The sequence below is a fragment of the Ovis canadensis genome, chromosome 1, assembly GCF_042477335.2.
Source record: "Ovis canadensis isolate MfBH-ARS-UI-01 breed Bighorn chromosome 1, ARS-UI_OviCan_v2, whole genome shotgun sequence".
Lineage (NCBI taxonomy): Eukaryota > Metazoa > Chordata > Mammalia > Artiodactyla > Bovidae > Ovis > Ovis canadensis.
The window spans coordinates 248218064-248233872 of NC_091245.1; the positions used below are offsets into that span (position 1 = coordinate 248218064).

Sequence of the window (15809 nt, forward strand, 5' to 3'; positions counted from 1 at the left end):
CCTACGCTTCCTGCATTGCAGGCAGATTCTTTACCACTAAACCACCAAAGAATATCATACAAAAGGCTATTTATAGCTAAATTTCTGTAAAACTTAAAGATGCACAAATAATAGTAATCATTGCTGTGGATACCTGTAAATGAAGTATAAGAACACAGTCATGGAAGAAAAGAACACTCTCTAACTTCAGGGTATTGGTCACTTCTAGGGAAGGGGGAAAGAAGGGTCTTTAACTCTGACATATCATTTGAAACTTGTTTAAAGCAAAGAACATACTATAATAAAAAGAGGAAGAGCTCCGGTCTAGACTTTTTAAGTTCAGTGGTGCCTCTGAGTGAAACCTTGACATTTCACATGTTCCTTGAACTTTCTAGGGGACAATATTAGGTCAGGGTCTGCTTCAGACCCTGAATAAAGCAGAGGAATGCTTCATTCAAAGAAAATCTGAAAAGCCTTCTCAATGTGTAAAACACATGAAATCAAAATTGCTCAGGCAGAACCGGAGGGCAGAGCCAGGGTGGAGACCAGCACTCTTGTTCCCACATCCCATCACCACCACACCTTCTGCAGGGCCCAGGAATTGACAGAGATCAGTTTGCAGACGGACACGACTGAGCGACTGAACTGAACTGAACTGAAGACAGGTGACCTCTCAGGCAGCTTCTCCCTCTGACTGCCTGTGGCACTATGTATTTCTTAATAAACAGCCTGCATGAGGTAGAGCCTGTTTCACTGAGGAATCCCTGCCACATAAAAGGGCCCAGCAGAAAACCATCTGGAGGAACAGAAGAATGCTTTTCACTGTGCATAACTATCTCCTAAGTCCATTCTGAAGAAGATCAGCCCTAGGATTTCTTTGGAAGGAATGATGCTAAAGCTGAAACTCCAGTACTTTGGCCACCTCATGTGAAGAGTTGACTCAATGGAAAAGACTCTGATGCTGGGAGGGATTGGGGGCAGGAGGAGAAGGGGATGACCGAGGATGAGATGGCTGGATGGCATCACTAACTCGATGGACGTGAGTCTGAGTGAACTCCGGGAGTTGGTGATGGACAGGGAGGCCTGGCGTGCTGTGATTCATGGGGTCGCAAAGAGTCGGACACGACTGAGCAACTGAACTGAACTGAACCTGGCTGCTCCACAAATTTGGAGTTTGAGAGAAAGATTTCTTTCCATATTTTTTTAAAATTAATTCATTATCTTTTTGCTGCTTATCTTGCTTCCTTGGGGCTTCCCTGGTTGCTCAAACTTCTGCAGTGCTGGAGACCCAGTTCAATCCCTGGGTTGGGAAGATTCCCTGAAGAAGGGAATGGCTACCCACTAGTATTCTTATCTGGAGAATTCCGTGGACAGAGGAGCCTGGTTCAGGCTACAATCTATAGCGTCTCAAAGAGTCAGATACAACTGAGTGACTAGCACACACACACACACACACACACCCCACTTCCTTACCTCCCTAAACTTAAGCCTTCACCATTCTTTGTCCTGATCTGCTCCCCTGCTTCCTTCTTTCTTAGCCTTTATCCTTTTGTTTTTCCTTCATCTCATCCTAGAGCCAGTTATTGGACTCCTGAAAGTGCTTGACACTCAACCTCCCAAATGAAGGTTCTAAACCCACTGCTTCTACATTCCATCACTCATTTTTTCCTTTACTCCCTGTATCCATTTCTTGATTGGAATCAATTGAAAAGGATTGACAACCACTTCCTAATTATGAAATTCAAAGGATTCTTCTCAGTCCTTGAAATTCTTTTCGTAGTCATTGATATTGGGCTGAAGAGTCAGTGGCTCCTTGGTTATTCATCTCCTCAGTCAACCAGATGCAAAAACACAGGTTCACTTTTGATTTTCTATTTTTTGTTGTTTTCAGTTGATCAGTTCTGTCTGACTCTTTTGTGACCTCATGGACTGTAGCCCTCTAGACTCCCCTCTCCATGAGATTTTCCAGGCAGGAATACTGAAGCAGGTTGCCATTTCCTTCTCCAAGGGATCTTCCTGACCTAGGGATTGAACCCACATCTGCATTGCAGGCAGATTCTTTACTGCTAAACCACCAGGGAAGCCCCTTTCTATTTTTGCTTCTCTGTATTGAGTTTCAGGTAAGTAAAAAATAATGGAGCAAAGCATATCCCAAATGCAGTGCTAAGAAACTGTTTTGAAAAATTATTGCTTAGATGGTGGTGGACAGGGAGGCCTGGCGTGCTGCGATTCATGGGGTTGCAAAGAGTCGAACACAACTGAGCGACTGAACTGAACTGAAGCTCCCATTAAACTGGGTGTATTTTTACCCAAGTCTGACAGTCTTGTCCAGGGAACAGCACCTCCTTCTCATACCACACTCCCCCTTAGTTTTCTGTGGCCCTGACCCTCATCCTGCTTGTCTCATGATTGCTCACTCATTGTCCTTTCCCATGATATTACCCCCTCTTCCCACCCCAGGGTCTGTTCTTGATTTTCTTCTCTTTCCTATAGTACTTACTCCTTCAAAGATCCCGCCTATACTTGACAAATCCTTTCCTCTCTGCTGATGATTTTGAGTCATTTCTCCTTGGCCCACCTGTCCCCAAGCATGTATTTCCAAGTGTTTCACAGACACCTCAGACTCAGGGAACCAAGACTTCAATTAGTCCTGAGCTTTTCTGACTCCTCTTACCTCTGCCAGGTCAGCTCCTCTTCAATCATTTTTTATTCAGCCATACTCCTAAGTGCAAAAATATGGGCTCCTTCTGTTTTTTTTTTAAATTATTATTTTTGCCTCTCTATTTTACCTGCAAGCTCTGCTGCTTCTCCTTGCCATATGCCTGGCTTATTCTCAGTAAATATTGTTGAATGAATGGATGTCTCCTGGGTTTGTTTCTTTCTTTCCATTCTGTGATAACCACCTTCATTCGCATTGTTGTTAATGTTGTGCTCAGTCTGGCAACTGTGGCTTGATCATGGTTTCCCTTCATCCAGGCCAACACTGAGGGCCCTTCAAACCAATCTACCTGAGACATCTTTTTCTGGGGTGAATTACTTCAATTTATTTTTTGACTAGGTAATGCCTTCATGTGGCTCACATTCAAAAGGTACAAAAGGGTATGTTGAAATCTTAAAGAAGTTATTCAGTATCATCTCTTTTGCCCATCTGAGTTTTTAGTTGATAGTATTTATTAAAATTTTTGTTGTTGCTGAGGTAGAGTTGCCCATCTGATTTTATAACTAGCTGAGACATAGATACAACAATAAGAAAGATGGAGATCAAAAGCTAGCTAAAATAATGAGGCTCAGTTTGTAAGCTGGCTTGCTCATCTTTAGCCCCAGAATTAGAAAGACTTATCAAACCAGCCACAGATCCAGCTGGACAGAAAACCTTCCCTATGTTCGGGAGGAGCTAGGGGCATCCACTTTGAGCAAACAGGCTGATTTCAACATGGAGAGAGAGGAGGCTGAGATGCACGCTCTCAATTTCTTTTCTCCAACTTAGATTGGTCACTCTCTGTGTCCTGGGGAGGATGAGTGAAAGATGAAATGAGGGCCAGGAGTATTGAATCCTGTACGGTGCTCCCCAGCTGATGTGCTAATGGATTACAGCTGCTCCACAGGCTTTAAATCCCTTCATCCTTGGGCTGAGGATGGTCAGAGTCCCAGTCTCATCCTTTTAGCCCTGAATTGTCTTACCAGGACCCTAATTTTCCCGCAGTTTCCTCCACTGACCAAATATAATCACTTTCTGTGTGTCTGTATTGATGGCAAAAATCCTGAATGCACTGCGCTAAGCAGCAGTCATCTCTGTATCTCTAGATAAAAGCCAGGGCAAAGAGAGTCATCCTTCACTAAGTAAATGCAAAAAAACCTTCTCCAAGCCACCCCCCTTCCTGCCACCAAGTTCTAATCCCTGGTCTCCCCAGAGGCAACTGATTGTATATATATATATAACATGGTAACAATGCTGGTTTAGTTACTAAGTTGCGTTTGACTCTTGTGACCCCATGGACTATATAGCCCAGTAGGCTCCTGTGTCTGTGGAATTCTCCAGGCAAGAATACTAGAGTGGGTTGCCATTTCCTTCTCCGGGGGATCTTTCCGACCCAGGGATCAAACCCAGGTCTGCATTGCCCGTGAATTCTTTACCATCTGAGTCACCAGGGAAGCCCACTATATAACATATATGATGGTATATATACAATTTACAATATATACAATTTACAATAGTATGTGTATGCACACACACACACATATATATAATATGCAAGTAAATATTCTACACTTCCTCCTTTTCCACACAAATCTTGGAACAGGCCAAAACTTTAACAGACTACCCCCAGATCTCAATGTGAGGTGAAGTGAAAGTCACTCAATCATATCCGACTCTGCAACCCCATGGACTATACAGTCTATGGAATTCTCCAGGCTAGAATACTGGATTGGGTAGCCTTTCCCTTCTCCTGGGGATCTTCTGAACCCAGGGATCGAGTCCAGGTCTCCCACATTGCAGGCAGATTCTTTACTAGCTGAGACACAAGGAAGCCCAAGAATACTGGAGTGGGTAGCCTATCCCTTCTCCAGTGGATCTTCCCAACCCAGGAATCAAACCCAGTGTCTCCTGCATTGCAGGCAGATTCTTTACCAGCTGAGCTATTAGGGAAGCCCAGATCTCAACAACTTAGTACACTAAAGTTTATTTATTGCTTGTGTTCAAATCCACTGTGGCCTTTGCAGTCTTCTCCAGGGGCCAGTAATCATCCCCAGCTTCCTTTAAACTAGTGGCTCTGCCACTCCCTAGTATTTGGGACCTCTGCCAGATGTTCCATGGGAACTAACAATGGCAGAAAGACAGAGAACATAGGAGGTCTAGGGGATTTTAGAGACCAGGGTTGGAAATTACTTATATTACTGTTATCCATATTCAACTGGTCAGACCTTTGCCGTACGTCACACGTGATGACAAGGAAATGTAGTCTAGGTATCTGGCGAGGACAGAAAAGAAAAGGAGTGTGGTGAGGACACAGCAAGATTTATTACACATGCCAGATGGACTGTTTTACACCTTGCTGTTTTAGCTTCACAACGAATTTTAGAAAGCAGCCGTATCAGTTCCTAGACAGTTTCCTCAGCCTTTCTAACAGTTGCATAGTATTCAGTTTTACAGATTGTAGTTGACCTTTGAACAACACAGGTTTGAACTGTGTGGGTCCACTTATGTGCAGATTTTTTTCGATAGCAAATACCACAGTCCTACATGATCCACAGTTGGGGGAATCTGCAGAGGCAGCACCATAGATAAGTAGGAATTGCAGAAAGAGAAGAATCTCGTATACAGAGGGCCAACCGTGAGTTATACCCAGATTTTCGAGCACAGGGAGTCGGCACTCCCCTACTTTGATCAAGGGTCAGCTGTATACTGTGATTTATTTCACCAGTCTGTGCTCAGTCATCCTCAATGTTTTTTTTTTCCCCCCATTCATTCATCTGCAGTGAATACTCTCATCCTTATGGCATTCCACACATGTGCAAGCATATCTGCAGGATAAATTCTCAAATTAGGTGTTGCTGAATCAAATAGTATGGATATTTGACATTTTGATAGCTGTTGCTAAATTACCATACTAAAAAGTTACACAAATTTGTACTCTCAATAGCCATTTTATTGTTCAATCCTGCTGCGTAAAACATTTCTACTTTTCTCTGTGTTTGAATGAATATTTCTGTGCCTTGAGTCCCCAATCCTCAATCCATTGCATCAATAGTTTCTTTCATTTCAGTTCAGGTACAGTGACCATTTCTTGAGAAACAATCAGTGTTGGGTACCAAGTAGACCCCTTTACATCTCTTACATCTAATCATGAAAAGCAAGTGTAGGAAGTAGGCAAATTACAAATGAGGAAACTGAGGCTCAGAGAGATTAAGTAAGTAGACTAAGCTCATCTAATTTGTAGGTGGTATATTTTCATTATATATTCTGAAATTATTCATCTTTTACCCCCTCTGGTACTTCTCACACCAAAGCATAACCTAGGGCAGAGGGAAGGAAATGTTCATTCTTATGTTGTCTAGAGCTGCCTTCCCTGAGCAAGCTTTCTTTGAAGTCTTTTATCTATATTAAAAATGCATGCAAGTTTTGATTTTCACTTCTAAATATATCTGCATGCTTAAAATATTCAAAATATTTCAAACTACTTGCTCTGAAGTATAACTGAAACTTCAGGAAGCTGCCAGTTTCCCCTGTGGCTTGGTGAACCCTGGCCCAGTGCTCCCTGGGCAGACAAAGGAGCATGGTTTTGTATGTTGGTGCCCCATGGAGAGGCTTCTATTCATCCTTCAAAACCCAGCTCCTGTGCTGCTTCAAGATCAAGGCTCCCTGCAGGGTCAGCAAGCCCAGAGTGCTATCTGTCTTCTAAAGAACTCTGGATTGCAGCAAAGGGGCTCACTAGATTTCTAATGGACAAATCATTGCAGATAAGCAAACACATTATTGTGTTAACTACTTTTATTTTTCCAAAGGAGTTGGGAATTGCCAAAATAATGAAGCCTATTTCTGTGCCAACCTCTCTTAAACACTCCTAGATCTTGGTTTAAGCAATTATATTAGCCTGGTTCTCAACTGAAAAGCACACATTTAGTTTGCCCAGGCATACACACCCTGTTCCCAGTGATATCCCTGTCACATTGATTGACACTGGGCATGCCTTTCATTTCTTCTCCTGTCTCTGGAAAAAGGGCATAATTGCATCTGCCAGCTACCACGCAGGAATGCTGTCAGAGTTGATGAAACAATGTTTTTAAAAGGCCTCTTTGGAAGTAATATGCCACATAAATCACAGTCCCCCATTAAAGTGGCTATTTTAGTGCTTATTTAGTTAGTAGTTGCATAGAACACATACTTTTTCCCAGGTAATTCATGTTGAGTCACTGGATGCCTTAATACTTAGGCCCAAACAGAATTTTGTATCTATAACCTTCTGATGAACTTGAGAGCTGAACTTGGTAGCTTTCCTTTCTACTCTTGGAAGTTTTCAAGTTGATTATCTCTCTGAAAGTAAGTCTGGGCCATTCCTAGCCAAACACTCGTGCATATCAGAGATAATAGATAAAGCTACCACATCCTTGTAGTAGTTGAACATATTGGTATTTTTCTGTCTCATACTACCTGGTATTTTAAGAATTGAATCCCAATATTTTTAAATCTCAGTTTTCATGAAGCATTCATAATTCTACCATTTGAGTTGCAGGTCTGTTGCTCCAAATTAATCATTCCTTATGCAGGGCGATAAACCATCTAAAAACCGAATGGTGTGAAGTTTTAAATTCTAGTACCTGTCTGTAAATATACTGTCCCATAGTTACTAGCCACAGAAAAATAAAAATTTCAGTCCCTCTGTTCCAGGAGTCTCCAGTTCAATTGCTCAATAGATCATGTGACCCATGACTACTCTACTGGGCAGGACAGTAATAGAATACGTCCACCATCACATAAAGTTCTGTTGGACGGTGCTGGTCTCTAAAACTTGTATTTTAAGACTAGTGTATTTGGCTGAAAGATGTTTAACTTTCTGTCCTTCCAGTTCACACCTGTCTTAGATTTTTTCCCCCTCATACTATAAGGAAAAATTTTAATTGTTGGGGCTTTTAAACCAGTCTCACCTCCAAGGCCATGATTTGAACACAAAGTTTGAGGAAAATGACATGTGGAACCGCCATCTGGAGGCTGGTGCAGTGGCAGATCCAGCCCCTTCTGAGAAATTATCTGGGTTTGGAGTTACTCCCAGAACTCTGATTTAGCAGTTCCTAAGCTTATAGCAAGTCTGAAAGGAACACAAATCTGTTTTGTATATACAAATAAATCCTCGTACTCTGCATGCCATTCTCAGCCTGCCAGTTTCATCTGGCTGCTCCAGAAAATATAATTCAATAGCACATTAGTTAACCTGCATGCAGGGAATGGGGCACTCTGATTATTGAAATGTTCTGGTTGAGTGATTAACCTGATTTTTGCAGAAAAACTGCAGAGGCGAGGGATTTTCTGCCCAAGATGTTGTGCCACTGTAATCCTCTCTTCCAGATGATCACAGATCACAGCTATGTGGTTTCACTCCTCCAGAACACAGAAATACATCTCTTTGCAAAAGCTTTCAAATATGCAATTGATAGATTCTTGAAGAGGCCTCAAAAATAGATCAATAATGGTGTTTTATATAATCTTAGAAAAAAGAATAAACTTAGAAGGAGAAGTAATCTCTTTGCCCAAATATTGCACAGTTGTAACACTTAAGAGGTCCTGACAATGGGGCTGCTGCTGCTGCTGCTAATTCACTTCAGTCGTGTCCGACTCTGTGAGACCCCATAGACGGCAGCCCATCAGGCTCCCCCGTCTCTGGGATTCTCCAGGCAAGAACACTGGAGTGGGTTGCCATTTCCTTCTCCAAGGCATGAAAGTGAAAAGTGAAAGTGAAGTCACTCCATTGTGCCCGACCCTTAGTGACCCTATAGACTTCAGCCCACCAGGCTCCTCCGTCCATGGGATTTTCCAGGCAAGAGTACTGGAGTGGGTTGCCATTGCCTTCTCTGACAATGGGGCAGTTTCTTCAAATCATATAACTTTAAATATTATTTCAAATATTTCATTTTCTTTAGTAATGAATTCTTAAAAGTACTTACTAGATGTTAGGCAATGATGCAAGAGCTTTACAAGTATTAATTCACTCAATTTTTCTGACCACCTTAGAAATTAGGTATAAAATTTTTGTATTCATCTTAAAGATGAAGAAACATGAGAGGCACAAGAAAGCTATGGATGGGCCAAGCTAATCTACCTGAATGCTCACTGGTCCAAGAGGTTGTGGCATCAATGAGAGAATAACTAGGTTTATAAGTAGGCTCCCAACTGAGTTACATGGCTCCTACTTCCCCAGCCTACCGCCTCCCAAATATTAGATGAGTAGAGTCAAGGAGCCGGTGTGGGGAAGGGAGAAGAGGGACTCTGGCCATGCTCAATTAGGCCCAAAGTAAATAGTGGAGTTAAGAAAAGCTTTTCTTAATTTTTACTTAAGTAATTCTTACCTGTGATATGTAAGGTTTTTAGGGATATATATATATATATATATATATATAATTAATTCCCTGGTAGCTCAGATGGTAAAGAATCTGCTTGCAACGTGGGAGACCTGGGTTTGATCCGTAGTTGGGGAAAATCCCCTGGAGAAGGGAATGGCAACCAGTGTTCTTGCCTGGAGAATTCCATGGGTAGAGGAGTCTGGTAGGCTACAGTCCACAGGGTCGCAAGAGTCAGACACAATTGAGTGACTAACGTATTCACTTTTTCATAATTCACTCTATTTTAATAGATTTGACTTTCAAAGGCAATTAATTTTTTCCCAATTGAGAAAAATATATCGAGCTATAAGCTAGCCCTGGGAGGGATGAAAGCAACACAGAATTGACCAAGGCATCATTGTGATCCTTGATGGCTTCCCAGTCTAATGGAGAAAGCAGTCAAACAGAAACTGATAAACTATGTTAGGAAACATATGCTACAAGGGAGGGTACAGAATGCTGAAAGAGCACAGAAGAAAGTACAGTTGGTTTTGACTGGGGAAATCAGCATGCTTCAGAGAGAAGTAGTTTTTGAGAATCAGCTTCAGAATGAGTAAGAATTCAGGCAAAAAAGTATAGAAAGTCTAGTTGTGAGACCTGTACGTCTGAAAGGTTTTGATGAGTGTTGTAATGGTAAGAAGGCCTTAGTGAAGAAATACTGAATGGCAGTGTATGTGTGTGCGTGTGTGTGTGCGTGCGTATGAGAGTGAGAGATGGAGTGTGAGAGAAGTAGAGAAGAAGAAGATGAATCTAAGGAAGGTTTTAAAGATTAAATTAGTTTTCATTTTCAGACTACTCAGCACAGAGCGTGTATTGGATTCAAGAATTTCTACATCTCATTTCATCATACTTCACACCAAGGAATTTTTGCCAAGTTTATTTTAGCATTTAAGTAAAAGCCAATAAACAAATACTAGAAAAATCCTGTTTCTCTTTCAAATGTGTTTTCCAGAGTCTGGAAAATATTTTGAACTTTGGAATAGGATAAAGTAGGGAAAACTAAGACTAAATTTCTAAAAATGTTTGATTTGGGAAAATTTTAAATAAATCCTGTCAGAAGCTAAAATATTTGAATACTACCAATCCCCTCAACTAGAAAAAAATAAAATAGAATAAAAGCATTTAAAATATGAAGAATGAATAGCTGATCAAAATAAAAGCAAAAAATTTTCTTTGCCTAGAAAGGTTTCATTCAGATTTTATGTTGTTCATATTAGCTACAGAATGGAACATAAGTTTTACATTTAAAATATTACTTTATAAGTTACACTCAATCATAAATTTCTAAGTTTGCATTTTCTCTTATTTTCATCTCTATTAATTTAATAGCATGTTGCTATGTCTCATATAACTTTAGCAATGGTAACTATAACTTTTTTAAAATTTATTTTTATTAGCCCAAAAGAGCATCTTCCTAACTACATATTTGTCTTTTTTGGCAGATGACATTTGATCCAGAAATCTTCTTCAATGTTTTACTGCCACCAATTATATTTCATGCTGGATATAGTCTAAAGAAGGTAAATATACAGTGATTATTTTCTTCTTTTATCATTAAATAGAGAATCTTGCCAGCACTAATAAAAAAAGCATCATTTTATTTTACGTGTTTACCTATTTGGTAAAAATATCATTATCTTAGATTATGTGATACAGATTCAAATCTGACATGCTTAGAATTCTAAACTTGCTCTGTCCAGTATACTGATTGATAGTCACGTGCAGCTATTCAGCCCTTGAAACTTGGCTAGTCTGAATGAAGATGTGCTTTAAGTGTACAATATGCACTGGGTTTTACAGGCTCAGTATAAAAAAAGAATGTAAAATATTTCTACAATATTTTATATTTATTTCATGTAGAAATGATAATTTTTGAATACATTATATTATCAATGTTCATTTTACTTTTTAAAAACTTATTTTAATATGACTACTAGAAAAGTACATATGTCATTTTATTTTTTATATATGTCATTTTAAATGACATATATGGTTTACATTATATTTCTAATGGGCAATATTAATCTAGATGATTATAACCAAAGAGTTTACTGTTAATTAACATTGAGTTTATAGGGAGAAAGTTCACTCTCGCATTTTTTGCACTTGCAAAACATGACTTATGTGTAGCCTGAACATGTACATTTCCTAAATTAGTAATTCACACCAAAGTCTACATGCTGGCCTCCCCAGGGCCAAAGATCGAGGCTCCAGCCTGAATGAGTTTTGAGACGCAGAGTTAATATGGTTGCTTTCCTGCTGCCCACCCCTGACTCCAGAGATTCCTAGGGCTCTCCTCCCTTTGGCCTGTGGGCTTTAGCAGCCTTTACTTGTTCAGAACAGACTTGATTTTCTTGTGTACTTTGGGCTCCCTCTTGCTGTCAGTTCTGGCTACTTAGCTACCACTTACAGAACTGGAAGGGAGTTTTTCCAAGCAAGCATTTGAAAAGATTTAGAAAGCTGGATTTATTCCGCTCATCCTTCTTCATCCCAGCCCCAAGACTAAGCATCATTTTGTGTGATTCATTAAAATAAACTGTTGTAGGTGATTAAGGTTCGGTTTCATCACTTTCAGAAAAACAGTAAATCAGAGATCCAATAAAAGTCAAACAGCAACTTAAATCTTTTAGAACAGTATATTTTAAGTGCTAAAGGGGTTTCAGTGACAACAAAACTTCTTAAAAACTCTGTCTTCCTTTAATCATTCCAGAGTCCTGCATGACCATTGCCTCAATCCCTTCCTCCTCTCTCAGGGCCAGCCAGTTCTGGCCTGTCACTTTCCAGATGTATCTTTTCCCTATTTGTTGGAAACCTCTGTCCTTTACGGTGTAAATCAGTTATCTTTGTACAATAAGGCCAGCAACTGAGGCTCCAAAAACAAAATCGGCCTTAACAGTGAGGAAAGGGAGACGCTGTGAAAACACATGCATTTGTTTTTATTTCTTGTTATGCTTAGAAGAAAAAATCTGATATACTATATGAAATCTATCTTTTCCTCCACAGAGACACTTTTTTCAAAACTTGGGATCTATTTTAACATATGCCTTCTTGGGAACGGCCATCTCCTGCATCGTCATAGGGTAAGTGACATTTGGAGCTTAAGTTCCAGAAGGCTGTGGGGCCAATCTCACATTTCCTGGCCTCACACTATGTGGGTGAATATTTTTTTTTTTCAGTATATCACATCTTGACACTTTTTTCTGACTCAGTTCCAAGGCTTGCATGTCTTCTGAGAAACACAAGACTTCAAATCAAAGCAAACTAGAATTAGATTGCTGGATTTTCTCTGAGTTTTGAACTTCTGACTTAGACAATGTGGCTAATTTGGTTTGAATTATGTGAAGCACATTGCCTGTTTTTTGGCTTAAATAATGCAGATAAGCACACACTGTATTCTTTTTCCATCTTCTTTGCAGGATCTTACATGTATTTGACAGGAGTACAATAGTAATATATGTCAGGGGTTTTCTTTCTAAGGGAAAGTTAACAAGAGAGCAGTCTGAGACAGACATTTTTAAATATCAGCAGAGTTGTTTAATGCTGGGATGGCTTTTTGGTCGATACGCTGTAGAGTGCAGACTTGTTTTTTTCTCATTATATTTTATTGGTTATGCTGTGAGCCCCAGACTCTGGCTTGCAGCTCATCATAAAGCAGAATGTGGCACAAAATGGTGAAGCCAATCCAATTCACTTCTAATTCTACCCAGTACATTAAATCTCCACTGTAGAAAACATATCCAGCTGCTCTGACTATGATGGTGTGGATGTCTTAGATTGTCTAATACAGCCAGTTCTACCCTGAAATTTTACTGCATACAGCTGTTAGATCCCTAAAACAAGAAACTGAGGCTAAAAGCACACATTAGTCACTCAGCCAGCCCTTTTCTTATGAAGTGTTTAGTGTGTGTCACTGCAAGGCTAAGGAGCTATCATTACTTGGACCTGAAAATGGGGAGTAGAGGGGGTTATGTTGAAATCGCTCTTAAATTTTTATTGGTTCAAGCCTAGAACAACTCAAGCTACATTATATGAAAATGTCCAGCATGGTTAAGTTAGTGAGGAAGCTGAAGATTTTAACAACTGAAGCTGGAGGCTTGCAGAGATGTAGACTGGGGAGCCTCATAAAGTCTGGACAACTAAGGGGTCTATCAACTGTTTGTGATTGAGAGTCACAGTGCATTGGATCTTTCTGGAAGCTTGTTCAAGGGAGGGCTTTTCTGTTCTGTGTGTATGCCATAGCTAAATATTCAAACTTCGAAGCTGGCAAGGGCCTCAGATATCTGTGTAATTAAACTCTTCCTTCTGAAGATGAGAAATGTAGCATCTTAAAAGGCTAATTAATTGTTTCAGTCTCACCATCTATAAGAAGTAGGACCTTGGTCAGGACAAAATTAAAAACTGCTGCTCTTGATCCAGCAGCTCTTGCTATCACCCTCTCTTTATTTAACAATTTATCTTTAATTCCTACACATCCCTAATCATTGTTCCTATACATTGACTCAAGACTCTGAGATGTATGAACTTTCAACAGATACTTACCAGTTTATAGCAAACATTGATTTTTAGCAATTCTATAATATGGAAATCTGAAATTTATAATAGATCTAAATTCTAAACTTGTAGACAATATTATCAAATTATGGCATAAGCAGTTTCATTATTACTCTGTTTCCTTGCATAACTAACTTCAAGTATACTTGTTTGTATATTTACATAACATGCTTTTGCTATTATTAAAACTCTATACATCTATTTTTTAAAGCACAATATATAGTATGTGTGTGTGTGTGTGTGTGTGTGTATCCTAGCATGCATGCATTGTATGTAATTGACTTGTTCTTAAAAATTTCAGTTCAAGAGATCCAGTAATATGTATTTATTGGAGCTGAGAAACTCTTCTAATTGATTTTGGAGGCTGCAGTTAACCATTTATAATGGAAAGTGATTTGAATAAGATGTGCAGCCCTGGCAAAACTTTTAGAACCATGTTCTTTGCTTGAACAACAAAAAATTACAGGGTGCCTTCCTAATGTGGATTAGATTAAAATTCAGAAGGGATAGATAAGTTAAAGATTTTAGGATCTTATGCAAGTAAGGGAAACCCTTAAAGAGCTTTAGCTCGAGAGTGACAAGATCAGATTTACACTTTGGGAAGGTCATTTTGGTGGGCATGTGAAGTAAGAAAAAAGGCAGCAAGGGGACTATTTCTTGAGACAATTTCCAAGCTAGGTTGGAAATGATGAGGGCTTAGTATCAGGCAATGACAGTAAAGAAGGATATCGAGTCATCAATTTGTTGAAATCCTGAGAGAATGAGGTCATGTAGAGCAAGTATGTGGAGTGAGAAAGGTAGGTATCTGGGCAACAGCACCATCTGAAGAAGGGGAGACGTGCCCACAAAAGACTAAGAAGTACTGGGCCAAATAAACAGGAAGCAAACCAGCAGGGGAATGTGTCTGAAAAACAAAGAAAAAGGTAGACGGAGGGTGGAAGTGTCTAACACAGGAGTGGTCAAGTGGGACAGACGTAGATATCCGTTGGATTCAATCCCTGGGAAATGATGGGTGACTCCACACTTATGCTGTGGGCAGAAATAGAGGAAGAACATTGGCAGGTTCAATTGCTTAGGGAACTGTATGATGAAAATCAATCACTGTTTTATGCTGCTCTCCAGATACAATTTCAAAAATTTTGAAGTGAAGTTAGTGGTGGTTTAGTCATTAAGTTATGTCCAACTCTTGTGACCATATGGACTGTAGCCCACCAGGCTCCTCTATCCATGGGGTTATCTAGGCAAGAATACTGGAGTGGGTTGCCATTTCCTTCTCCAGGGGAACTTTCTGACCCAGGGATCAAACTCACATCTCCTGCATTGGCAAGCACATTCTTTAAAACTGAGCCACCTGGCAAGCTCCAGCTTAATTTATAGGTATGCTCAAAACAGTCCATAAGCAGCACCTAAGATAAATTTTATTTATGCTTAAAGCAACTAAATTACATAATAAATCCCATGACAAACAATATGGGTCTCTTAGATAAAGAAATCCCCCATTTCCTTCTTTAGGGGATCTTCCCATCCCAGGGACTGAACCCAAGTCTACTGTATTACAGGTGGTCTCCTGCACTGCAGGCGGATTCTTTACCAACTGAGCCACCAGGGCAGTCCACTGAAGGAAAGGCACACACTTAAATTCAGATCAAAATGATACTTTCATAATTTGGTAACTCCCATTTTATGAATCACTCAAATTTAAACTTAAATCTTAGAAAACAACCAGTTCTATTCTTCTGATAAATTAATAGTGACAAGAACAATACAACAAACATTTTTTGAAAGCTTGATATGTACCATGCCCTTTTAAAAAGTGCTTTACATGGATTATTTCATTTAATCCTCCAAATAATCCTATTAAGTAGATACTATTATTACCCTCATTTAACAGTTGAGACAGCTGAGGTTCAGAGAGAATAGCACAGTGTAAGTAGTAGGGCTGATATTAGTAACCAAATAGTTTGGCTTCTGAGTCATATTCTTCATGCCAAAAAATTGCTTTACTTATATTTTTATTAGCACAAAAACATTTAAAATATTAAACTGAAAAATAAAATGGTAGAATAAATATTTACTAACATGCCACATGTTTCTTTATTTATCCCTTTTAAAGGTCTCATAGACATGAGAGATTTTTATCAGGAATCCCATCTAAAAAGAAATCCACGTTTTTATGGGGAAGAAGG

At 39.6% G+C, this 15809-nt stretch overlaps 1 protein-coding gene across 4 annotated transcripts in view; it reads left to right on the plus strand.

The window, feature by feature from the left end:
• Positions 1-15809, plus strand: part of SLC9A9 (solute carrier family 9 member A9) — a 651239-nt gene that overhangs the window by 41559 nt on the left and 593871 nt on the right. For all 4 annotated transcript variants that reach the window (XR_011251201.1, XM_069563205.1, XM_069563219.1 and 1 more), the window contains exons 3-4: positions 10515-10592; positions 12076-12152. Coding sequence is in view for 3 of the 4 variants with exons in the window: in XM_069563205.1 (XP_069419306.1) it covers positions 10515-10592; positions 12076-12152 (155 nt within the window). In the remaining variant the exon portion in view is untranslated. The remainder of the gene's footprint in view (positions 1-10514; positions 10593-12075; positions 12153-15809) is intronic.